At 38.9% G+C, this 26,195-nt stretch overlaps 1 protein-coding gene and 1 long non-coding RNA gene across 6 annotated transcripts in view; one reads left to right on the top strand and one right to left on the bottom strand.

Annotated features, from left to right (window-relative positions):
- LOC122461604 overlaps positions 1 to 26,195 on the bottom strand; it is a 621,770-nt gene that overhangs the window by 5,792 nt on the left and 589,783 nt on the right. For both annotated transcript variants that reach the window (XR_006283608.1, XR_006283609.1), the window contains one exon: positions 14,801 to 14,921. This is a non-coding gene — a long non-coding RNA (uncharacterized LOC122461604). The remainder of the gene's footprint in view (positions 1 to 14,800; positions 14,922 to 26,195) is intronic.
- DACH2 (dachshund family transcription factor 2) overlaps positions 1 to 26,195 on the top strand; it is a 474,848-nt gene that overhangs the window by 444,375 nt on the left and 4,278 nt on the right. For all 4 annotated transcript variants that reach the window (XM_037909073.2, XM_037909074.2, XM_037909071.2 and 1 more), the window contains 4 exons: positions 6,003 to 6,148; positions 6,763 to 6,910; positions 12,618 to 12,761; positions 16,082 to 16,147. In XM_037909073.2, coding sequence (XP_037765001.1) covers positions 6,003 to 6,148; positions 6,763 to 6,910; positions 12,618 to 12,761; positions 16,082 to 16,147 — 504 coding nt within the window. The remainder of the gene's footprint in view (positions 1 to 6,002; positions 6,149 to 6,762; positions 6,911 to 12,617; positions 12,762 to 16,081; positions 16,148 to 26,195) is intronic.

The raw sequence follows: 26,195 nt of genomic DNA, 5'->3' as shown, positions 1-26,195 counted from the left end.
TCAGTGTCACTAATGAGAGCCCATTGATGTAAATGTCAAATCTGTATAATTATCCATGTGTCCCTGGTTAAAGAGTGTACAGCTAAAGACAAATTGCAAATTGTTATTTCAACCTATTCTAGTCAAGTTTTCCATTCCAGGGCTATCTCTGACTCGTATTTCCTTTGAAATACTTCCTAAGTGCCTACTTTATAAAATCCTCCTGGTAAATGTACCCTCATAACTCCTGAAAACAGCTCTATAGAAAGGGCAGTATATGCATTGCTTACACTATTTTCTCTCTTTTATTTACTACTGCAAATAGTCTGCTTTTCTTAAGCCTTCAGATTGCTTCAAGTGTTATAGAAGTGATCTACGTTTTCCCCTGGATGTGCTGAAAACAATTACAAGGTTTTATTCAACACTTCTTCAAAACAAAATAAATTGATTTTTTAGAGTGAGTGGATGAAAAGCACAAGAGAACTGAATAAGGTGATGTGGAGGATAGCTGGCTTTACTGTTTTATGCTAGCTTCCAAAGCTTTTAGGGCATCCAGAAAATTCACACATAATGGTTAAGTTTTATGGTTAAAGTGAGGGGGGTTTTTATTGTAAAGTGCACTAGTGAAAAACACTATTGTGACATAAAGTGATATAGAGCCCTTTTTTAAATGGACCCAAGTTCGATTTAAAGCTGGTGTACTGGAATAATCAGCTGCACCCCAAGTGCCCTCATTGAGCTTCTGCATTCAGGGAGTGTAATTAAGAAAGAAAAAAAAGAGGAGTTACTTTAAATTTGGCACCTGAATCATATGCTTAAAGCAGTAAATTTCTCTGACTTGTGCCAGGTTAGGAGGCGGCATCACTTTTCTCATTGATGAAAAGAACTGCTCACCTCCTGGCAGAGAAGCAATGAGGGTTTGCAGAGCGGTTAAGTCATTTAACTGTCTTTGCAGACTTCATATATATTCCATGCATGTTTGAAATAAACACATCTTCTTTACTATCTGTTCCACAGTGGAAACGGATCCCATGGCTTACTAAGGACACATTGGAGCTACATAGTATTTGTAACTATATCTTCAATCCCGTCCCCCATTCAAAGAACACCACAACTATCTACAGCTTTCTTGTAAGGATGTCGTTTCCACCACTTCATCACTTGGAGAAAAAATATACAAAGAGTTATCATTATCATGATTATTCTTAATTTCTTCTTGACAACCTTTGAGAAGTCTTTGTCCATCACAAGCAGGGCACATTGCCTACATAGCATTATTAATAAAGACCAGAAATTGAAGTGATACGAAGCAAGAGAAAAAGAGACTGGCATGGTTACAAACGCTAGGGACTAAAACTTAAGTCTAGGAAGTTATATCTTTGCTACAACAGTTTCTCACTTAAGCTAGTTACCAGCTGCTCCTTCCTTTCAGGCCAAGAGGCTCCAACTTTCACAGACTCATAAGGTGCTGCACCCTACATGGTGGATAACTAAAAAAAGGCTTTTTTTCCTCCCCTTATGTTACCCACACTCAATTGTCTCCACCGTGAGAGCCAGGAAGGTATCCTGAGGTGCAGACTATGTCCCCTGGCATGTTTACTAAGTTGTTTCCTCCGCTTGTTTGCTTGATGATATTGGTTACCTTATATGTATGTAAATATACATTCATTATCCTCTGTCTGTAACCAAACTGGTCAGACTGGAAATCCATATTGGTTTGTCAGGCTTCCTGCGTGCTCTGCCTCCCAAACACAGGGTTTTTTAAGACCATATTTACAGCACACACATATTAAAAAAAAAAAAACCCTCTCACTAGACTACCCATGCATACATCACACAATGATTTGTCAGCCCCAGTGTATCACCAGTTTATGTATGATCCCTTATATGGCTGCTTTTAGATAAATATTATGACAACTGTGTGTTGTGTGTGTCAGACCTGATATGAGTTAATGTATGGTGGGCCCTCTGCCACTTGGCATCAAGGGGGTGCTTATGGTCACACATAGTCTTCTGGGCTAGTGCAGCTGCGTCAGCCCCAATGTTGCTGGTAGAGTTTCCCAACTGATTACATTTGTGCTAGTTCTGACAACCTAGGGCTAAGCCCTACACAAGTAATTTTTTTTACCATGCCTCCCCAACCCAGACCCACGTTTGTCGCCTCGCTTCAATTGTAAACCCTTTGAGGCTCTCACTTTAGCTGCTTGGCTTGGGGAGATAGAATAACAAAATTAATCAGATGTGTGTAGACGTTAGCCAATCAGGAGCAACGGGTGTCAGCTTGGTGGGCTTATAAATAATGTTTTAGGATGTGAATAGAAGGGAACTAGATTGTTTTCATACTCGTGGTCTATCAAGTGTGTGAGGTGCATATCACACAGAGTTAAAAGAATGTGCTTAACTAGCAGGTTTCTTCTTTAATAAAAATACTGACTAGCCTATTGGTAGTGCACTGCACTGTCAGGTTGGAGACTGGTCACATAGCACCTATTCCCAGTCCTGATTTTTAGTCCATAGGCTGGAGTTTCACTTTGCAATGAGGACTGGGCAAGAGACTGGTGAGCCAGAAGATGAACTACAGTGGTCTGTTGGATCTACAGAAAATTTTTTAGCCATCTAAAATGTAATTTTCAGGAGTAGCATTCAATTCATTCTTGGTATTTACTGTATATTTCTTTTCTGCAAATATAATTCTTGCCCTCCTTTATGTCTAGTCAGCACAGCCCCAAGCTAGAAATTAAAATAAAAAGACTTGCCCTCTAAATGGACTCCTGAATGCTATTACAAAGTGTGCCAGGTTTAACAAACAGGCTCAATAAAAGCAGGCTTCACTTTGCCTCAATAAATGGAAAGGTTTTGTGTCCTTGGTTAGATAGTAGTGTACCCAGTTGTATTTCTTGTTTATTCTATTGTTTTATATGTATGAATGCTGCTTTTAATATGTACAGTTCTAGTGGGCTTTAAATTCAAAATGTTTCAGTCAAAACCTTTTCTCCTTTTACTATAAAAAGATGTACTTATTTAACCCACAAAATATGCTTCCAGCACTTGCCCACTTTTTAATTACTTTGTCAATTAGGATTTCCCAAGCCTCGCTAATAAATTTCTGCCTTTGTGTGCACTTATTCAGGCTGTGCACAAAATGTAGACACCATTCAGATGTGAAGACCTATTACAAGATTGAAATAGATTTCTAATGCATTTATCATTCATCTTTGCAGCGTGTGATTTCAATCAGAAAAAAATGATGAATGGTTTGACAGTTTCCACCCATATACGCTAAAACATAATATGCTTCTACTAGTTTTCAGCTATTACAGACTTTAACATGCAATGTGACCTTGGTCTGCAAAGCATGTTTGGTTAGCACAAAAACTTAATCATAAGGAGTCATAAGTAGAATCCTTCTTCTTTACTGCACTTTTTCTGGGACTAGGAAATTTATTGCTTGTGGGACAGGTAGGATATGAACAATGGGCCAAATAGAGTCCAGGGTTATCTCATCTGTGTGAAAACTGCTGCTGAAAATCGATGTGACCTCTGCTACACTGTCATCCCAATTCCCACCCTCTGTGTCCTATTTGTCTTTTGGTAGAAGCTTAGATCTGTGTGCTGTCTCTATGTGTCTCTCTTGGGCCAGATTATCAAAATGAATCATTGCCTGCATACCTCTTATATTTCTATTTATTTTCCTGGTGTTGACTAGGTCTGATGAAATATGATTCTTTTTGCATTTGATCCTCACTGCAGCAAGCAGCACCTAATTTAGCTGTGTCTATCTCTTTAAAGAAGAGTAATACTATTTTGAAACTTCAATCTACTGTATAGCAACATTACAAACCATAGACCATGAAACCTGTCTTCACAGTCAATAGTAATTTTCCTTTCAGCCAATTTAATAGTATTACTTTCATCTCCAAGTAGGAGAGATTTCTAGATATTTTAAAGCTGTTACAGTTTTCTGTTATGCATACTTTATGTATTGCTCTCCTTTTGAGATGCCACTTTTGTTTAGTCTGCCTTAACTCTGTAGCATAAACGTCATTTCTGTGTAATATCATATGCAACAGCTAATCAATTAATTTTAAGATTTCTACTTCTTATATAAAATATTTAAACAGGAGAAACGGTATATAGTCTTTGAATCAGTAAGAACGCAGTGGTCTGAATATGTAACCACAGTTGTTTAAAAATAGATAATTTATATGACATAAATCCAGCTTCTACAAAGATGTGAATATGTTGTAGGCTTTTGTTATTATTAATACTTGAGGCATCGTTGTGAAGATGTTCCATTTAATGCTCTCACACAGTGAAGACAAAATACTCCCTAACATAGATTTCAACAAATACAGGAAGACTCCTAGCACTCCTGGGTTAGTTGTCAGCAAATGTATTTCAGAAACGTAACACGTTAGCTTGTTCAAGAGATGCCTAAGGAATTTGTTTTTCAAGCTATATAATATTACCAATGTAAAGACCTGCAGGTTAATTTCTGTCATAGTATTTGTAACCAATGTACTGATTCCCTCTGGATTTTTTTTTTAAATGGTGGGGGGAAAGCCCTGTAAATGTGATCTGATCTAATTGTAAATCTTAGAATTAATATGACCAAGGCACTTGACAAATGAAACTCTCAGGATTGGTTGTGCAATTGCCTTTAGAAAACACATGCATCATGAATTTATGATCAATATATTAGTTTCAAGCTTTACTAAAAAGCAATTGCTGTGAAGATGTTCTTATAACTTCTGCAACTGCCAAAGGAATTAAAGGGATGTTTCATGGATTCCACAGGAACACTACAGAGATATATTTCTAGACATTGCAGATTCAAAGAACGTACAACACAACACCTGATGTAAAATAACTGACTGAAGATTTTTGTTCTATAGGTTTCAGCAGTAAGCTTGATACTTAAAGCCAGTATGTGTAGAGGAGGGTTTAAAAAGAGGTAATATGTCACTTATTGCTCTGCAACAGGGGTTTTCAAATGTTATTCATTTGTGGATTCCTAAAAATTTTTGAATGGCGGTGCAGATCCCTTTGGAAATCTTAGACATAGGCTGTGGACCCTGAGAGGACTACAGACCACAGGTTGAAAACTACTGCTCTGCAATATTCATTAGTGACAGTGTTAATTCATAAAAAAAAAAAAGGTTTGGGCTCAGACAGATTGGTGAAAAATATTTTTAAATGATGTTGCTTTTCTGGAGATTAATTTTTTACATCATGGAGGGGCAATGTGTTGTCTGTCAAACAGGGAATACGATATTGGGCCAGGATCCTGCAATTTATAAAAGGCACACCAGTTTGGCTACCTATTGTAAATTGCAGGAGCAGGGATTCCTCCTACTCTATCATGTTACTGCCCCTTTCCAGTGCCTGACTTACTTCAGAATACACCCTTTCTCTTTTTACCCTAGATGAAACAACTCACCAAAAATACTCAAAACATGTTTAGCTAATGCTGAACACCAAAAAGGATGACAATAGCAAGATACTCTGTAGGAAAATCTGCACTGACATTTCACCTACAACTGAGACTCAGTGTCATCCAGGCAAGAGGGAATAACTGAGTTGATTATACTGTTGACTCTGGGAGGAGAAAATTAAAGGGAAGGAGAAATGATAAATTCCCTGACTATAGAGGATTTCTTTGGTTGTCACAGAAAAACCCTATTTTTCATTGTTCTCTGATAAACCGTTCAGATCTAGTGACCTGAGTAACAGAGCTATAATTCTGTAATATACTGACATCTGGGGTATAACAATATTTGTGCACCTCCTCCAGGCTGCTCAGCATGATTTTTCTTTAACTTGTTCTATTTTTCAGCCTTACCATAATCACAATCCTTGTTGCCGTAAGACAAACAATGCCAATTTTGCTATAATAGTTATGAGTTGATTTCAAGGTGAATTAAGTCCTGGCCTTTTAACATTTCAGTCACCTTCCTGTATAAGAAGGTTGCCATTGCCAATATATTAACTTTCTAATGTTGCTTTCTAATATGTCTTTACAGAAGAGGTCCAAATTGCTATTCCAGTAATGAAACCAACCTTAGATAAAGTCCAACTGGCTGGACAGACCTTGCCTCCTGGGTTCCCTGCACCATTTCTTTTTGCTGACGGTTTATCATCAGTAGAAACTCTATTAACCAACATTCAGGTAAATTATCGGGACCAGAGATACATAATGATAAATTAACTCATAAAGAATGAACATGCAGCATTCCCATTTATTTAGTAATTCATACATTCTACAAAATCATATTCCTATGGATTCAGAATAATCTGTAAAATCAGATCTATTTTAATGAGATTTTTTTGAAGCAAACCGAAGAATGCTATCTACACTTGATAGTTTGTTTAAAATGCAGTGCAAGAGTTAAACTTTTCAGAACAGCAGTAATATGTCTCTCTTCGGGTTTTTTCCCCCCTGATTGGACAGAACATGCGTATACATATATGCAATTTCTCTGTGTTTGTGTTTCTTGAGTCCTCATATGTCTTTTACTTAAGTTTCATTTTTGTGTGATAAAAAACCTCAATGGGATCAATTTGGAAAAGCTATTTTGAATGAGTCCACATCCCAAAGTTTCTCATAGAATATAGAATATGATATAGCTGCCTAATCTCCTCAGTTGTGTGCAAAAGTATACAAGTTTCCTGTCATAATATTTTCTATTCTCTCACACACATAGGATCAAATGATGATGTTTTATGCTACCATTGAGATTAAATGTCATTTTTCACAAGGCTGATGTATGTGTGTGCTTTCAGGGTCTACTGAAAGTAGCTGTGGACAACGCACGAGTCCAGGAAAAACAGATACAACAGGAAAAGAAAGAGTTAAAGATGGAACTTTGTAGAGAGAGAGAACTGAGAGAGAGCTTAGAAAGGCAACTTACAGCTGAGCTGCAAAGCAGAGGTAAGTGAATGAAGAATGGACTTTAGATATGTTTTGCCTGCTCTGAGCAGCTGGTGACTTGGGCTTAGCTAGCAATCATAGATTAGCATAATGCAGTAGTGGACAAACACTGTTAAAGAAAGATTTAAGTTTTTATGTAAACAAGTTTTTCTTCAGGCAGATAGGAAAAAACTGACTGTAGGACTGTTTCCTAGAGGATAACTGGCCACAAAATATTTTGGCAGCTCCCCTTATTGAGAGCTGATTCAGTTCCATGGCTTTCACATGTATTATTACCAGTCCATCTGTGGGTTCTTAACTTGAATTCTTGATTTGGCAGCTTTAATTTATTCTGTGTTTCCAGCTATTATCTTCACCAGTGAGGAGCAGTCTTATTTTGCGAAAGAGTCACAAGGAAAGTACATTTCTAAAATGTGTTTACACCAGAATTTCTTTCATCATCTTCTCTCTGAGCTAGCCCATCCTTTTGGGGATAATTATTACACTAATAGGGAGGCTAGTCAGCTTCATTTGCAGATGACTCCAGTGCCACACCATGGATCAGTTGGGAGGAGAAAATGCTTATCCAAAACTGTCTTTTCCTGAGATCAGAAGGAAATAACCTTACTAATTCTCCTGTCATACCATGGAGGGAAACATGATATAGCTCTTAAACTGGGTCTTGTAAGGCGGTAACATGAATCATAATCACAACAGCACCATGATTGTGTTAGTTTTATAGTATGGCATCTTAAGTGTAACATTTTTCACTGTGGTATTGCAAAGAGAGCAGACTTGTTCAAAGTTCAGCATCTACATTAAAGGGCAATATAAAATGAGTAGAAGTTATAGTGAACATGCTAAAATACCATCCATGGATTATATCAAAATTCTACCCTCTAGGAGTCAGAAGTGAATGGAGAGAAAACTCTCCAGAGATAATTAAATTGCAGAGGACCTGCAATTTGTTGTACCCCCACAATCCAAAGGAAAGAAATCTCATAAGGTGAAATTCACCCCCTATGTAAAGGGCCAGCACAGAATCTGTGCATCCCTTAAGCTTCATTTAAACCATCACAATCCTTACATGAGACTTAAGTGATGTATAGACTTTGGTGGCCTCCAGCATGGGACTGAGTTTCATCACTGATGCATCAGCCTTGGTTTTGTTCCTCTCCCAGACCATCTCCATCAGTGCAGAAAGAGCTCCAATGGACCTGGACTTTGTTACACAAAAGAGTGCACAGAGATTGCTGAAATTCCCAGCATCATGTCCCCCTCCCCATTTTGTAGTGGAACTGCAGCACTTTTGCTGCAGGCAGGAACCTCTATGGCTGAATGGGCTAAGGCGGCAGGATTTGCTCCTGTATGCATATTGGAAGATTGAAAATGAATCAGGCTTTGGTAGTCTCAATGTGCTGCTGTATCTGAAAATAAACAGAATTAAATACCTTCGTACAGCTGCCACAGCTTTACAATCTACGTGAGAATAGAACCACTCCCTCTACACATTAAGGAAGTTTTTTTATTACATTTTAAAATATTTAAAAAGCACTGAAGTCCTTCCATTGCAGCCTTAGACCAGATAGATGGAGATTGGCAGTATATCATCTGAAATGATCTGAACTATAACTTCAGTTTTAAATGTAGTATGAAATTAGTTGAAAGGTCTTTTCAGTGCAGTCTGAGCTGCTTGACTTTGAGTATGCCAGTTATTTCAGTGGAGACTACTTGAGCACGTAAAGAAGCTGGTTTTGGCTGTCCTCTAACTAGATCACTAGAGAGAGCTGGGTAAAGTACTTGCAGCGAACAATTGATACGAACATGGAAACAGTGAGCCACAGACACCGTAATATGGTTAAATGTAGAGGCCGTGACTTTATTACCTGACTGGGGTAACCACCCCAAACTACCTGATAGGGTGGTCCAGCATGAACCAATGGACACTGGTGGCCCTTATGTACTGTAAATCTGGGGTGAGTGTGAAAACTATGCATCTTCAGTTCTAGGATCCTGACCCACCTTCATGCTGGAGGTAGGAGAGATGAGGGGAGCCAAAATATGCAGAAGACATGGAGGTATACCCCCTTTGCCATGCCATGTGTGTCCAGAACTAATGGCCAAGCAGCTCAATGGATTTAGGGCCCTCATTTATACCCTTCTGAACCCATCGAAGTTATGATAATTGTAATTCAACATCCCCCATCCCTAAACAGACCTCCTGAATACATGAAAAACCCATACAGCTTTGTGTCAATTTCACCATATGGGAAAAGTCACTTCCAGACCCCAAAACTGACAACCAGTATAGACCCCAGAGATCCAGCATCCTCATTAAAAGGTGGGTACGTTAGAGATGAAACATGGACCTTGCAATGGCTACCATGCATGGGAAGCAGACTGTATCTCTCTTTCCCCTCTTCCATCAACCATGTGACAACTAATCCCCTGGCCTCGCGCCACTCCCATTGCCCAGTAGCAGCAATAGGGAATGGGACAAGCACCCAGCTGAACCATGTGACACTCCAATTTCCCTTTCTTTACAGTATGCAGAAGGTGAAGACGGAAAGGGGTCAAGACAATGAATCATAGAAATGTAGGGTGGGAAGGGGCCTCGAGAAGCCATCAAGTCCAACCGCCTGTGCTGAAGCAGGACTATACCTTGATCATTTCTGACAGGCGGTTGTCCAATCTGTTCTTAAAAAACCCTACAATTATGGGGATTCCATTGGAAGCCTATTCCAATGTTTAACTACCTTTATAGCTAGAACATTTTCCCTAAATTTCCCTTGCTGCAGATTAAGCCCATTACTTCTTGTCCTACCTTCAGTGGACCTGGTGAACATCACCGTCCTCTTTCTAACAGCCCTTAACATACTGTATCTATAGACTTAACAGGTTCTCTTCTCAATACTGAACATGTCCAGGTTTTTTAACCTTTGCTCATAGGTCAGGTTTTCTAAACTTTTTATAATTTTTGGTGCTCTTCTCTGTACTCTCTCCAGTTTGTCCTCATCTTCCTTAAAGTGTGGCGCCCAGCATTGGACACAGTACTCCCGATGAGGCCTCACCAGTGCTGAGTAGAGTGGGATGACGACTTCCCATGTCTTATAAATGACACTCCTTTTAATGCACCCTAGCATATTAGCCTTTTTCACAACTGCATCACACTGTTGACTCATATTCAATTTGTGATAACCCCCGATCCTTTTCAGCAGTACTACCACCTAACCAGTTATTCACCATTTTGTAGTTGTGCATTTGATTTTTCCTTCCAACAGCACTTTTCTTTACTGAAATTCATTTTGTTGATTTCAGACCTATTTGCCAAGGTCATTTTGAGGTCATTAAAGGGCACCCGAGGGAGCCATATTGAACTCTTACTTACTATTCTTCGCATTGAGACAGTTTTCAGATGTGCCTTTAATATCTCTTAAGAATCTGCCAGTCCTCCTGAACTCCTTTTCCCCTTAGATTTCCTTCCCATGGGACCTAACCTATCAGTTCTCCGAATTTGTTTTCTGTTTTTTGAAGTCCATTGTCCTTATTCTCCTGCTCTCACTCCTTCCTTTCCTTAGAATCATGAAATTTATCATTTCAGAGTCACGATCACCCAAATTGCCCTCCATCTTCGTATTTGCTCCCAATTTCTCCCTGCTGCTCAGACTCAAGCCTAAAACGGCTGTCCCTCTGGGTACTTCCTGCACTTTCTGAAACAAAAAGTTTCCCCCGATACCTTCCAGGAACTTATTGCAAATTTTGTGTTTTGCCATATTTCTTTCCCAACTGATGTCTGGGTAGTTAAAGTCCACCATTACTATCAGGTCTTGTGTTTTGGGTATTTCTGTTATTCCTTATCCAACACCTTCCTGACTGGATAGTCTACAGTAGACCCTTACTGTGACATTACCCCTATTTTTTTTTACCCCTTCTATCTTTACCAAGAGACCTTCAATTGTTCTGTCTCTCACCTATTGCTGGACCTCAAAACAAGTATATATTCTTAATATATAAAATAGCATCCCCTCCTCCATCCTGCCTGTCTTTCTCATTTAATGCTCTCAGTTAATATTTGAGGGACTGATTCACCCTTCCTCAAGGCATGTAGCACTGTTCTTTACAAGCCGGCCCCCCAATGAAACAATAGGACTTCATGCAGAGTAAGACTGAACTCATCTTGAAGCAGGGTAGCTGAATCTAGGTCTTAATCTTCCCAACTTTTATAAAGGGTCCTGAAGCAGTTTCAGGAAAAGCATTTTCATTTTTTGAGCTCTTTAAAGAAAATGGCATTCCAATGGATAGCTCTGCCACTGATCTTCTGGGTGACCTTGGGCAAGTCACTGCACTTCTTTGTGCCCCAGTTTTCCCATCTGTTCAACAGGGATAATAATACATAACTCCTTTGTGAAGTGCTTTGATATCTACTGATGAGAAAGTAGTATTTAAGAGCTAGGTATTATTCTTATAATACTTTTACCTATTTTGACCCGAGTGTTTGACCAACATTCTGGGTGTGGTGGTTGTTTCTGTTAGGAGGAGAAATTGATGACAGAATCAGATATTTCTTCGATGCAATCGTGATTTGTTTTGTTATTTAAATACAAATAATGTACAAAGGCCTGTTTTCCTGAACACAGTAAGAATCAAACAGCAGGAGGCAGTCTCTTTACTGACAGTTCCAAGCCTTTCCATTTAACACTGTGCCCAAAAAGCTCTTTCTCTGGGCTTTATCTCAGAAGTATGCTCCTGCTACTGTTCTGATTGTCTCTTTGCTTTCTCCTTCTCTGCCTATCTTGGGCTGCTTCTGCTTACAAATACAGACACCTCCACCAAACAATACCGAACCCTCTGCATTTGCATTCAGTTCCCAGTGCAATACCTCCATCCACATAGCTTTGACTGGCCTTGCAAGTGGCCATGGCACCTGCAGTTTCAGACATTTTATTCCAAAATGAGTCTGACTGCTTCTTACATTTATTGTGAATGAAGGACACTATCGTGCCCACCAGCTTCAATAAGGTTTCACCCCAACTCAATAATAGTATTTATATTATTGATCATTCCAGATTTTATGGTACCTGGGAATTCAAACATAGCAAATTCCATTTCCTTTTAATACTGGAAAATACCACTGGATGTCAAAGTAGTAAATAAATGCTCTGGTATGTCTATATGAATATCACTGGTCCCAGCATCTGACACATGCTTTGCAGAGATTACTAATATAATTGGAATTGTATGTAGAAAGCAAACAGTCACTGGGGAAGATGGGTCTAATATTCTCAATGATGAAGGGAAGAGTTGGAATGGAAGACTAGATACTTAAGTCATTGCTAGGAAATTACATTTTTATTAGACTGGGTGTAAAACAAAACTCCAAGTCCAAACTCCCTCAGACTTCGTGAAATGCAAATCCAAAACTAGTCCAAATTTCACTGCTGATCCCTCAGCCTGATTCTGCCTACACTGAGTGGTATAGTGACATCAATGGGACTGCTCTCTCTCATTGAGGATAGCAGGATTAGGACATTTAAAATTTTATGAGCCAAACATTTTCACATTTTGGATATGGAGCTATAATTTTTGTAACAGACCCATTTCTGGTATTTTCCTCTCCTGGCTCCACAGAGCTTGAATGTCAGCTGCTGAGTATCTTTGTTATGAAAGCATTATTTAGAGTTTACTTAGAACTATTTAATGAAGTCTTTGCACTACATTTATTTTCCAGCCACAATTCAAAAGCGCTTGAAGAAAGAGAAAAAAGCAAAGAGAAAATTGCAGGAAGCCCTGGAGTTTGAATCAAAGAGGAGAGAACAAGTGGAACAGGCACTTAAACAGGCCACGTCGGGTGATGGTCTCAGGATGTTAAATGGTAATGTTTTAGTTGGACTTTGACAATTAAGTTAGAATTATGTTTATCAGTTCTAATTAGCTGGAAAATATAAAATAGCACTAGAGATGCAAAAAACAGTCTAGTTTTTAAACACAAGCCTTGTCCAGAAATAATTAAAAACCAAATTTAAGTCGTCAAGTACTCTGGGTCATGAATTAAACAAGAAAAAATAAGTAAGTCTAGATCTAGAAAGAGAGAGGAGGGCAGACATACAAATAATGCAGGAATGCCAAGACATACTACACATTATTACCCTAGAAACCTGTTACAGTGATGGCTGGGGCTGTGAGAAACTTGTTGGTTTGAAGGAGTACTTGTGGCACCTTAGAGACTAACCAATTTATTTGAGCATAAGCTTTTGGTTAGTCTCTAAGGTGCCACAAGTACTCCTTTTCTTTTCGCGAATACAGACTAACACGGCTGCTACTCTGAAACTTGTTGGTTTGAGTTTGCATGAGGTTCTGTGACTTTCCCATCTGTGCAGATTCAGTTTCGTGACTATTGAATTTCCTTCTAAAAGTTCAGCTTGTTCAAACTCATTATGAACTTGTTCAAACTGAAGACTTATTAAGCTTACTACAGGCTTGTCTACACTGGCAACATGAAAGCGCTGCCATGGCAGTGCTTTAACGTGGCTTGTGTGGTTGCAGCAGAGCACTGCGAGAGAGCTTTCCCAGCGCTCTAAAACACCCACCTCCACGAGGGGCATAGCTAGGAACGCGCTTCCAGCACTGGTGCACTGTCTATACTGGCACGTTACAGCGCTGAAACTTGCAGCGCTCATGGGGGTGGTTTTTCACACCCTGAGGGATAAAGTTGCAGCGCTGTAAAGTGCCAGTGTAGACAAGCCCTACATTGTGTAAATCTTCGTGACTGTTTAGGTTCACAGCCATCTCAAGTATTGTAAAACAAAACCACACAATTGCCAGAAATGTGTGAATAACAAAGGACAAAAAGTTCTATCAAGTGATATTAAAAAATATTGAATCTAAAGAGATCTGAACAAAAATTAGCACTTCTGTTTCTGTGTTTGAAACGGAAACTAGCTAGTTTTCACTTAGTTTCAGATTCTGTAGCAAAAGGTTTACACAGCCAGTCAAGTGATGACTGTGTTGGATAAATTGAATCTTTATATAACCTAAGATCCATTTGCTTGATTTTTTTCAGAGGTGCCAAGGATCTGCAGCTCCCATTGACTTCACTGGAATTTGTAGATGCTCAGCATTTCTGAAAATCATGTCAGGGTTGTCAATACTCCACTAATTTTATCAGCATATAGTTAAATCTACAATTAATTGTGCTCCTTTAGACATTTAGACAACTTCTTAATTTGCAATCAGGTAGATGTCTATACGTTAACACCTGCAAGAAGCACAAATGCTTGAAGTGAGCTGTAGCTCACGAAAGCTTATGTTCAAATAAATTTGTTAGTCTCTAAGGTGCCACAGGTCCTCCTTTTCTTTTTGTATTTAGATGTTAATCTGATTTCACTGGCAAATCAGGTAGCTCATTAGCACCCAACACCACAATTTAATTGCAGATACAGTTTTATGCCCATAAAATTTGAAGGGTGATTTGTGAGGAATTTTTTTTTTTTTTACATTAACTCTGATGGTCTGTCCCTGTAACAGATACTAGTGTTAGTTACAGATGATTTTGTTGTTTTATGAACAAACAGCATATATTTTAAAAGGCTAATAAAACCCTTTAGAAATATGTGCTGAATGCCCCCAGATAATTAGGAAAGGAGGACATTCACGTTATTGCGAGTTTAAAACACAGCCTTTGTTCTTATTTATTCCTTCAGATCCATGACATTCAGACCCAGTGACTCTCTCTCTGTGCAATGCACCAGCATGCACTCTGCTGGTGACACTGGACCCATACAAATGCCCGTATGGGTAAGGAAAGCCCATTTGGCTACAGTCATTTGTGATTTTTTTTTTTGGTAAATATTATTCTATATATATGATAAAAATATTAAAAACTTTGCAATACTGTACAAGTATGGAATTTACCTTCTTGTGTAGCGCTGCACTGGTCCCTAATGAGGGTTTAGTGGTGGTTGTGATGTGACCAGCTGAGTGCATGCTGGTCCATAATACCAAACAAGTACTGGCAAGTCTGGATGTTACAGACCTAAAGGAGTTAAAAATAAAGGTAAGTTTTAAACTAGCAGAATAGTTATTGGGGCATTTAGCACAACATTCTAAAATTGTATGACTCCTTAAACTATATTTACAGGTCCCTTTTAAATGGGCTCTGCCGAAGTTTCTAAGTGCTGTATTATAAAGGGAAAGCAGATGTTTCCACAGGATGGGGGAGGGCATGAATTCCAATCACATACTCCTCATGTTAATCCTTGATGGCATTGAGTGGTATAGTGGCATCTGTTATCCCAACACTCCTGGGTGTTTGAGCCCCAAAGCACCCACAAACACTGCATACAAAGACATTATCAGCATTAAACTATGGTTCAGACGTGTATATGTGTGTGTGTTACATCGTTAGAACATCGCTCCTAACTTGGGAATAAGAGTGCAATCAGTTTGGTGGGAGTTTCCTTTCAGAGATTTGGAAGTGCTTCACATTTCAAATTATTAAACATATATAATTTTGCTTTGGGACCTAAAGCAGTCTTAGAAAAGACTTAGAAAGAAATCTTATACAATTTCTGCTTGAAGTGCGTGTGAGTGTGTGTCTGTATATATATATATATACACATACATACACACACACAGTAGAGGTTAATACAAGCTTGAGAAAAAACATTTAAATAACTATAACATATATATGATATACTGCTAGTATTCTTTAGGGGGATATTTTAAAGACATTATCATGACATAAAATTAGGGCAAGGAGGTAACAGTGTACAATGGCTTCAAATCATACCATTTGACACTCTCAACGGCATTGGCTGCCCTATCTACAATTTTGCTGTGCAAGTACGCTGCTAGGATGGGGCAATTTAGTTTAGTATTTTCCACATCTTAATTTCCATTTTTTTGATGCGAGAGATAGCACCAGTACTCCAAAAGAGAATTTCATTGACATATTAATAACATATGCTGAGAATCACCAGAGAATATGTGCAGTATGTTAAAAATAATTCACTATAAGACTGGAAGTACTTTTTCACATTTGGTAAACAATTTACTACTGGAAATTCTGTGAAATGCCAATGTTTTATGCAGGACTAGTGTAAGTTAAAGATCATCCTGGTTTGCAATAAGTATTTTTCTAAAGCTGCATCAAGGAAAGACAAAGACATTAATCTTAAGTGTCACATTTTTCAGATGCTGGAATCCCAGACATGGAAATAGAACACAATGGAACTCAACATGACAGTGCAGCAATGCAAGGTGCAGTATACTTCACGCTGTTATTTAAAAATCTATAATTTGTGGTATTCCAGAGAAATGAGATTCATTGCAGCATCAGCTTGGTCTAATTTTTCATGCCTGATGACAAATGCAGAAATTGCAGAACAGTCTGTTAGTTCATTTTTTGTTTAATCTAGAAAACAATTTAAAAAACACAGTAAATTTAGATGTGCAGTATTAAATTATTTTTAATATAGTGTAAGCAGATCTCATACTTAACTGCCAAACTAGCACGTATGTAGGTTTAATCCAAAAGGTGTAATATCCTTGTGATTTTACATGCCTTTTAGAATTCACATCTTTTGAGATAGTTTTAGTCTCTCTGTTTACCCTCATGTAAATCAGAGGGTTGTGTACACAAATATATACATACCATATATATTTAAAATCATCATTAGAAGTGCAAATATAGCTAAGCACAAATGCCAAAATTATTACACAGAATAGTGTCTATAGATATTTTATCTGTACACGCATATTGGCTTGCACACACAGTGTGTTTTCCCTCTCATGGTATGTCTACACTGCAGCTGGGACCATTCTTCTGAACTTGGGTAGACAGACACATGCCAGCTCTGCTTAAGCTAGTGTGCTAAAAATAATAGTATGGATGTTGTGGCACTGTGCAGTCACCTGAGCTCAGACAGGCTTCTACACAACATCTACACTTCTGTTCTTAGCATACCAGAGCAGAACTAGACGGCGTCCTTTACCCGAGTTGGGAGGCACACTCCCAGATGCACTATAGACATACCCTCAGTTTCTCTCCCCCACCCTTATCAGTCCGTTTCTGATCCCATTGCATATCCCTGACACAAAGGTCATCCCCTGTTGAATTTCAAGTCTGTTGCAAAGTATCAGAATTCTAGAGCTATTCACATAAAAAGTTACCCAAATAATAGGCAAAAGAATGAATTTTTCCTAGCCTTGCTCTTGGAAATGGTGTAATGATTTTGGGTGACATTTTCTCTGACAAACACGTTCTGAGGCAAACATCCAACATGGAAAATTTCAGCCGAAACGGTTAAAGCTTGGCAAAGCAACTTTTCTGGGTCTTCTAATGGAAAGTGTCATGCAACCTTAATAATAGCCAGTGCTACCAGTTCTGCCTATAATATTCTTTAAAAGGATTTCATTGACATTTTGATTATTAGTTTTGTATTTCTAATGATAATCTCAGTAACCTACTAAATGTGGAAAAATCATAATTACACATAAATGATTACAGTTTTGCTGGAAGCATTGAAATTTGGAAGTTAGATGAAGTAATATTCAGAAATAAACAAATAGTTGGACTCTTTCCACTCAAATTTAGCAAACTAAACATATACTTAAATCGTCTTTATGAAGCCCCAAAGCACTAACATCATTGTTGTTCACACAATGGAGGTATGAACCAAAGTTGTGATTGAATCCTATCAAAAAAGGAAGTAAATTTCCATATTTAATTGAAGAAAAAGCAAACATTTTCAAATAGGAGGGGCTAGTTCACTTTGGATCAGGCCCTAAATCAGGGGTGGGCAAACTATGGCCCGCAGGCCACATCTGGCCCTCAGCTCCCACCGGGGAGTGGGGTCGGGGGCTTGTCCCGCTCCACGCAGCTCCCAGGAAGCAGCTGGCATGACCCCCCTCTGGCTCCTACGTAGTATGCGGAGGCATGGCCAGGCGGCTCTGCACGCTGTCCCGTCCACAAGCACCACCTCTGCAGCTCCTATTGGCTGTGTTTCCTAGCCAATTGGAGCTGCAGGGGTGGCACCTGCGGACGGGACAGCATGCAGAGCCGCCTGGCTGTGCCTCCTGATAAGAGCCAGAGGGTGGACATGCTTTCAGGAGCTGCTTGTGGTAAGCGCTGCCTGAAGCCTGCACCCCTGAGCCCCCACCAGTGCCCCAATCCCCGTCCTGATCCCCCTCCCACCCTCCAAACCCCTCAATCCCAGCCCAGAGCCTCCTCTTGTACCCCAAACCCCTCATCCCCGGCCCAGAGCCCTCACACCCCCCCATGCCCCAACAGCCTGCCCCAGCCCTGATCCCCCTCCCACCCTCCAAACCCCTTGGTCCCAGCCTGGAGCCCCCTCCTGCACCCCCCCAGCTGGAGCCCGCACCCCTACTCCCAATTTCGTGAGTATTCATGGCCCGCCATACAATTTCCAAACCCCAATGTGGCCCTCAGGCCAAAAAGTTTGTGCACCCCGGTCCTAAATGATCAAATTTGAGAGAGGGAGTCTGGATGTTCAGGGGCTAGATTGAGCATTCCCCAGTTTGGTGCTCCCCTATAAATATAAAAATGACTGCATAAAATAGGACTCTGTATATTTTAGTTGTAAATCTGTCAGAAATTCTTAATTGGGCAAATCATTGTCTTCATCTGATATTGTTCAGGTTAATGTTCTTTTATTATTTAAAATGGGTCCACAAAATTATATAAAATTCCATTCTTCATAAGCATAGTGGTTAACATTGATGAAGCTAAATGTCCTGCTAGAATTATTTTGGAATTTTGCAAATGCTGGAGTCCAAGAATCTTTTTGTATGTTGGTGCACACGTCTAGTATTAACAGCACCACAGAACCACAATTTCAGCTCTAACAGAAGGTTAGGTCCAAGCACAAAAAAAGTTTTTCTTTCCCTCATGCAGCAAAATAAGAGTAGAAATATTACCAGAACTCCTCTTAAACATAGTATATCACTAGTAACAAATGACTGCCCTAGAGCCTTTCCAGACAATTCTGTTCATACATAAAGCTTAGATAGTACTCTTACAAATCCACAATGAGCTTGTAAAATGGCTATTACGAAGCCCTCTCTAGCTAATACAGTATTAAGGTTTGTTTTGGCTTTCACTGCAATTCTGCTATGTAGCTCTGTGTCCCATATCCTTTTACTCTATGTTGATACTGTATTATCTTTTTCCATTTTCTTTTGATTACAGTTTTACAAAACTTGGCAGCTAAAACTGCCCTTTAGTCTTTAACAATTTAAATATATTCTCTATCACCATCTTCATTTTCTTGCTTTGTTTGTAGGGGTAACAATTCATGCATCCCTAATACAAAGCTATTTCCAAAAAATATCTACAGCTCATAGCAAAAAATCTCTGGCATCAGTGAAGGCTTTTCTTTTTCTGAGTAGCAGCCGTGTTAGTCTGTATTCGCAAAAAGAAAAGGAGTACTTGTGGCACCTTAGAGACTAACAAATTTATTTGAGCATAAGCTTTCAATGAAGTGTGCTGTAGCTCACGAAAGCTTATGCTCAAATAAATTTGTTGGTCTCTAAGGTGCCACAAGTACTCCTGGTCTTTTTCTGTTGTCAATAGCTCTGTTGGACAGAAATCTATCATTCACACAGTGCTTTTCCTTTGAAATTCAATTAGTTCCACTGCCAGTATCTCCTTAAGAAGGTTTAAAGGACAATTACAGAAATATTGCATGACCACCTTTCACAGTAATTAAGTCACATCATATTTTATGCTCATTTCTTAAAATGATTTTATTAATGCAAGCTGTTCATGTACTAGGATTCTGATATGCATTATAAATCTTTTCAGTTTAGTTGGTTCCTTTTCTCTATGTTAATTGATCTGTAATTTTGTCCCGATAGTCATAGATTCATAGATATTAAGGTCAGAAGGAACCATTATGACCATCTAGTCTGACCTCCTGCACAACGCAGGCCACAGAATCTCGCCCACCCACTCCTGCAAAAAAACTCTCACCTATGTCTGAGCTATTGAAGTCCTCAAATCACGGTTTAAAGACTTCAAGGTGCAGAGAATCCTCCAGCAAGTGAGCTGTGCCCCATGCTACAGAGGAAGGCGAAAAACCTCCAGGGCCTCTTCCAATCTGCCCTGGAGGAAAATTCCTTCCCAACCCCAAATATGGCAATCAGCTAAACCCTGAGCATGTGGGCAAGATTCACCAGCCAGATACCCAGGAAAGAATTCTCTGTAGTCCAATCCATATATGTAACTTTCTCAATAATTATACCCACAATCCTCCTAAATGTTTAGTCTATCAGCCGAGTATGGCTTAAGATGGATAAATCTTTTCAGCTGACAAATTAAAAAAGTAATAGTTGCTCTTGCGGTGACGCCCACTGCGTCGGTGAATGGTGAAGGAAAGGGCGATGAACGCACACAAATACCGTTCCATTCCTCTTTCCATAACTTACTTGTGGGCCAGAAAGATAGCACGTCAACCTTTTTATCAACCAATCTCCGTTTCACATAAAACAAACATACTGGGTGTCATTAAGTGTACCTTCAGATCAATGATTTTTGCAAATGACATTCAAGTACCATTTGAGTAGTGCATTTTTGCTGATAAAAGCAAATTAAATTAGCACAACTACAAGTGTGCTGATAAAAACTAAAACTGAACAGCAGCCCCATTAGCTAACAAAGTAATATTTTCTCTTTACTGCTTTCTGCCATTTAGTTATTATCCTATTGGAAATCTAATTATAATCCTTTTACTCCCTAGTCAAACTTCACAGTTTTTGCAAGCTTAGCACTGACAAGTGATTTCATTACATTTGATTGCCCGCACCCAGATTGACTTAACTTCACTCAGAGACCTAAAAGCCCTCTCAGTTTCTCAGATTCCCTGTTTGCGCATTACAGCAACAGCTCCTTTAATTAATTAGCATGAACAGCAGTAACATGAACTGCTGAACAGAAAATAACATGATTTTATGATCGCAGGGAGACTTCTCCTTTTGCATGTTTATACCTTAGTTAACTTTTGTATGACTGTATTTCATTGTTGGGGATATTGATACAATCATCAAAGAGCATTATCTTATTTTTTTATAAACAGATTAATACGAGGTGAAACAACACACAAAGTATGAAGGCCCCACATTTCAGTAGACAGATGACACTATTGGCGACCTGACCTTTCTGTAATTTAATAAAATATATTGAGAAACACACCATAAAATACAAGGGAAGGTGACACAATGCTACTGTAATTTTTGTTTTTGAAAAAGCCAGGACTATATTTAACAAGAGGACTGTCAATAAACATCAATAACTTTTTGCTTCTTTACACATTTGGCAAAGATAAAGGACTATTTAACTTTAGAATTTATTTTGCCATCTATTATTTATTCATAAATCTGCTGGAACCCAACAGTTACCTTTTTAGTATCCCAATGTATCAAAGACAATTGTAAAATCCAGCCTCTGTGACAAACAGAAACCAGCCCAGTTTAAAAAAAAAAATCAGTTTAGTCCAACACTTTGTCACTGTACCAAGTTCTGCCTCCAGGTGCATCCTACACTGTTGCATTCAGTGGTGGTTGAGGTACTCAGCTTCTCATAAGAGAGAAGTTCAACACCTTGTGGGACTGAGTTCCATAGTCCTACTCCCACTGAAGTCAATGCCAGAGCTTCAGTAAGAACAGGCCAAGCCCTGAAAGAGTGTGTGTGTGTGTGTGTGTGTGTGTGTGTGTCGGGGGGGGGGGAGGGGGAACGAGGGAATCGGATCCGGCACTTTGAGACTGGCACCTTGCCTCTTCATTTAATAGAGCCGTAATATTTTTCCTGCTGCCCAGCAGGCTCTCAAATATCTTCCCCCTCCTGCCCAAGCCTCATTTTATCTCTTCTATATATATCCTGCCTTGTCTCATTCATGCCTGTTCCCATAAAGTAGTCTTCTCACTCTGGTTGCATTGGTAGTTTCTGCAGGGTTCCTTAAACTGTGAGTAGAGTTAAAAAAAATTAGTGTGTCTGTCATTTCCTTTGTGTTCAACAGAACTTTTTGTTTTGTGAGACCCCCGACATAGTGGTAGCTTCCCCAGGCAGACACATGATACCCCTCTGTTCTGCTAAATTAGTCCAAGCACCTCCCCCCACGCCAAGAACTCCTTTTAGAAAGTCAGTGGATCCACTGGTGTTTTCAGCCTTGGCTATCATGGATGAGTAAGGATTCCAGTGGTTAATTTGTACTACTTAATTTTGTAATGTTACAAGAATAATTTTTCTGAAAAAAAATACTGTAATGGTTCAATTATTAAAGTGTCAGATGATCTCTTCCATGTATTGTAACAAAAGCATCAGAAATTAAGCCTACACTTGATATAAGGATAGCAAAAGCTATATGCATCTCATGAGACTTCTAAACCAAAGCAGCTTGTTTGCTAGTCACCAGCTAGGAGTTTATAATTCTCATACATTATTAAAGAACTCTTTAGAGTAAAATATAAATACAGTGGTTTTAAAATAACTATACCACTACTCTTAACCTGCATGTTAATTGGACATTTCATATGGAACATTTTTTGGGTGTGGGTGAAAGAGAGAGTTGGTTTTGTTTTGTTTTGTTTTTTACTTTATGGAGAACTAGGGAAAAAAACTGAATTTTTTCAGAGATGAAGCTTCAGGAGGCTTGAATCTTGCCTCAGTGCTAACTACAACACTGTCTTGCTGTGTGTTCAAATGGGCATTTGTAGTCCAACACCTGCGTATCTTGTATTCAATGTATGGTCGACTTGCCCTTGACTTTTGTAACTCATTTAAAAAAATCACATTTTAGGTACAGGTTGCCAGCCCTCTGCACAAGGATGTGCAAACCACAACAGCAGTGGGGTTAGGGAAACAGAAAAGGGACACGTCCTCTGTTAATAAGAAAAATACAGTTTTTCATTAAAAAAACTGCAGAGAAAAGTGTTTGATAGGAAGGTGATTCTGTGCTTGTTTGCCTCCCTCATTTTTCTTAAAGGAGCACTGTCAAGAATAGTAGGCTGAAAATGTCAGACTTCGCACACTTATTTGGGGATGGGGGAAGGAGACAGACCAGAAGAAATGGGCTTGCAGAAAAAAGAGGGATAAATTGTTAGGGGGCTTATTCCTTCACCCACTTACTTCCCTGGTCCTTCTCGCATGAACAGAGAGCAACAATACCCAAAGTCCAAAGGTGCAAACAATTCGTTGTTTATTGGGGTGAACTTCCAGCAAGCATGATTCCAGTTTCCTTCCTTAGTGTCCCCCTTCCCAGCTCTGACACCACAGAGCCTTACCCCTGTGTCCCTGTTCCCATTCCTGCCCTTAGCCAAACATGATTCCAATTTCCCCACCCCATTCCCTGTTCCCATTTCCCCCTTTAGCAAAACATGATTCCAATTTCCCCACCCCTGTTCCCATTTCCCCCACCACACACCCACTTCCTGAGTGACTGCAGACTATATAGTAAAACTTGAGTTCTGCTTAGCTGTACCTTAACCAATCATTTTCCTGAAATTTAACTAACCAATCCTAACATATTGTAACATGATTATGTAACCAATTATATCCCACCACCTTAATTAGTTTACACCCAGCAAAATTAATTATACAGCAGACAGGAACAATCACAGAACCAGACGGAGATTATACAGACAAACAATAGCGAAGTGGGAACTATAATGACAAAACAATACAGAAGTGAGGATTTCACATCCCAGCTATTGATAAGTGAGTTCTTGCCAGACAGGATGCTATCAAACTAAGTTTCCTTTTACATTTTCTAGGCACTTCCCTTTCTCTGGAGGTGATAGGCAGTATCAGGACAGGATTGTATTCCTAACAGCCCAATAGCACCTTATTTCAATGTGACTAGTTTGGAATGTGAGGAGGTGACCAGTCGCTTCCCAGCTTATGGCTGCCTCTGTTGCTTAGCCAAAGGCCTTAGCCTAGGGACAGGGCCTCAGACTGTCACAGTAAGAGAAGGACCTTACACCAGCAGACAGTGATTTTGATTCTTTCTTTTTCTTTTATACCTCTATAACTAGCTAAGTGATAAGAATACACCTAAATTCTTAGAGTATAGGCCTTTACAGACAGGCCTGAATAGCTACATCCTAAAATTAAGTATGAAATTTGAAAATATATGGAAATGGTAACTACTACCTATAGATTTTGTTCCGTTTATTATAAATTAAGCCTTCAAAATGATTAAACAATTACGTTGTGGAAAAAAGAGAAATACACATACCTTCAAATGACCACTCTGTTAGGAAAGAAAACATAATCCTACAGGAAAATTACAATAATTAAGACAGGCTATGGCTCACATAGGAACTGTGAGATCTTTACTTACGTTATACATTGCAGGAGGTGGGGGGAAGCTTTCTAAAGGTCTTGCTTATTAAGCGAGTCATGCATTTCACTGTAGGTTGTAAAACAGTATAAAATGCACAGGGGGCTCATAAGCATTTTTCAGTGTTAGGGAATATCATTTATGCACTTTTTATATTGTCAATATTACCCCTAGAGAATGAGATTAAGCTTTAAACTACTGTAAATCTACAGAGTTGCTCACCTTTGTGTAATTTCATTTTTTAATAGAATGAAGCCAACATAAATGAATATTTGATTAAGGGATAAACCTAATAAAAGAATACATTTATTGCACACAGATTTATTCAAATCTTGACTATATAATACCATAAAATGCTATGTCGGTTGCAGTTGGCTATGGGGACGAGATACTGAATATTCTTCGGTACTGTGAATTTTTGTCCGTATCTCATTGCCTTTCTCCTACAAACCGCATCAAGGATGCTTTTAAAACTTAAACTTCTTGTAGGTGGGGGTTGTGTGGAATTAGAGAATGCCATACAGTGAAGTTTAATAGCACAACTAGTAATACAGAATTGTTTCTGATGTCTGATAAGTGCTCTTGAAACAAGAAATATTTAAATTACTCATTATCTGTATATTACCAAACAGAACCTTGTAGACACAGGATGGCCATAATATACCAAAGCCTCCATATTCAGATTCATATTTACAATCACTAAGCTTCACCAAAGTCATTAAGGGAATGCCAATTCTCAATGAAGTGTTGGTATTTGAATATAAACTCCACATACCTACTGGTGGTATACTTGCAAACACGCTAGAACAGGGATTGTCAACTTTGTGTGGTAAATAGAGCTGTAATGTGTAAAAACAAAAAAAATCCAACAGCCCCAGGTCTAGAAGAATGACTGGGAATGAGGAGATCTAATTCTAGTCCTCGCTGTTTGTCTTTAAGAGCACAGTGTGTGAATTCTACTTCATTTTGCCTCAGAATACTCCTATGAAGTGAAGTAATGGCATTGCTTCCATTTAACAGATTGGAAAACTGAAGCTTAGAGAAGTTAGTGCCAAAATTTAAATAGCAAGCCAGTTTCAGCATTAAAATCCAGACCCCTAGACAGTATTTCCCTCATGCAAGTTATTTAATCATTGCCGACCCTCAGATTTTAAATATTTATAATAGAGTTATTAACATTTACCAAGAATAAAATCAAGAAATATACTGCATTTTAGATGTCCACAGAACTAGGCCTCAACAGAAGTGCTTTAGGTAGAACACCTTAAACCAGAGAATTGGAATTAGTCTCAACACTGAGCAGCAGTTGGTGCAACAGCTTCCCTAAAAGGTGAGCTGAAAAAAAGCAGGTTTTCCAGTTAAATGTGTCCAGATTAATCAAAGTGTATATTTAAGACTTTGCTTGTGCCTTTTGTCACAGAATCTCTCAGGGTGAAATTCAACACTGTGTGAAGGGCCAATACAAGGCCTATGTTTCACTTAAGTGCCACTGAAACCACACAATAATGTTTATGTGGAACTTAGAGTGCATAGCCCCATGTACTAGCCCTTTGCATATGGTGAATTTCACCCAGCATGCACAGCAGAGGAGCGTAAGTTAGTACAGCTGGGTAATTACATACTGACTAATAATTTGGAATGCTTTTACACACAGCCTCTCCCATTCCAAGTGAGACGAACTAGCTGAACTGTTCACAGCAAAATGTTTTTCATCCAAGTGTACCCATTTTTCAAATGTACAAACATTTGCAAAATTGGAGTTAGTTTAAGAAATTTTAAAACAAAATTCTATTATTTTTTCTATTCAGATGGCTATATAAAAATCGGAGCTATTTTTCACATTTCCTAACTGGGTTGGTTTAATGCATCATTGTTCCAGTTACTGACTAGCTGACGAAAAGGCACTTCATTTTGCATAAGTCACTGTTGAAAGGCTTGTGAAACGTTAAAAA

Source organism: Chelonia mydas, chromosome 9 (genome assembly GCF_015237465.2).
Source record: "Chelonia mydas isolate rCheMyd1 chromosome 9, rCheMyd1.pri.v2, whole genome shotgun sequence".
Classification (NCBI taxonomy): domain Eukaryota; kingdom Metazoa; phylum Chordata; order Testudines; family Cheloniidae; genus Chelonia; species Chelonia mydas.
The sequence above is the reverse complement of the archived record's forward strand: the minus strand, read 5'-3'. Positions and strand labels throughout refer to the sequence as shown.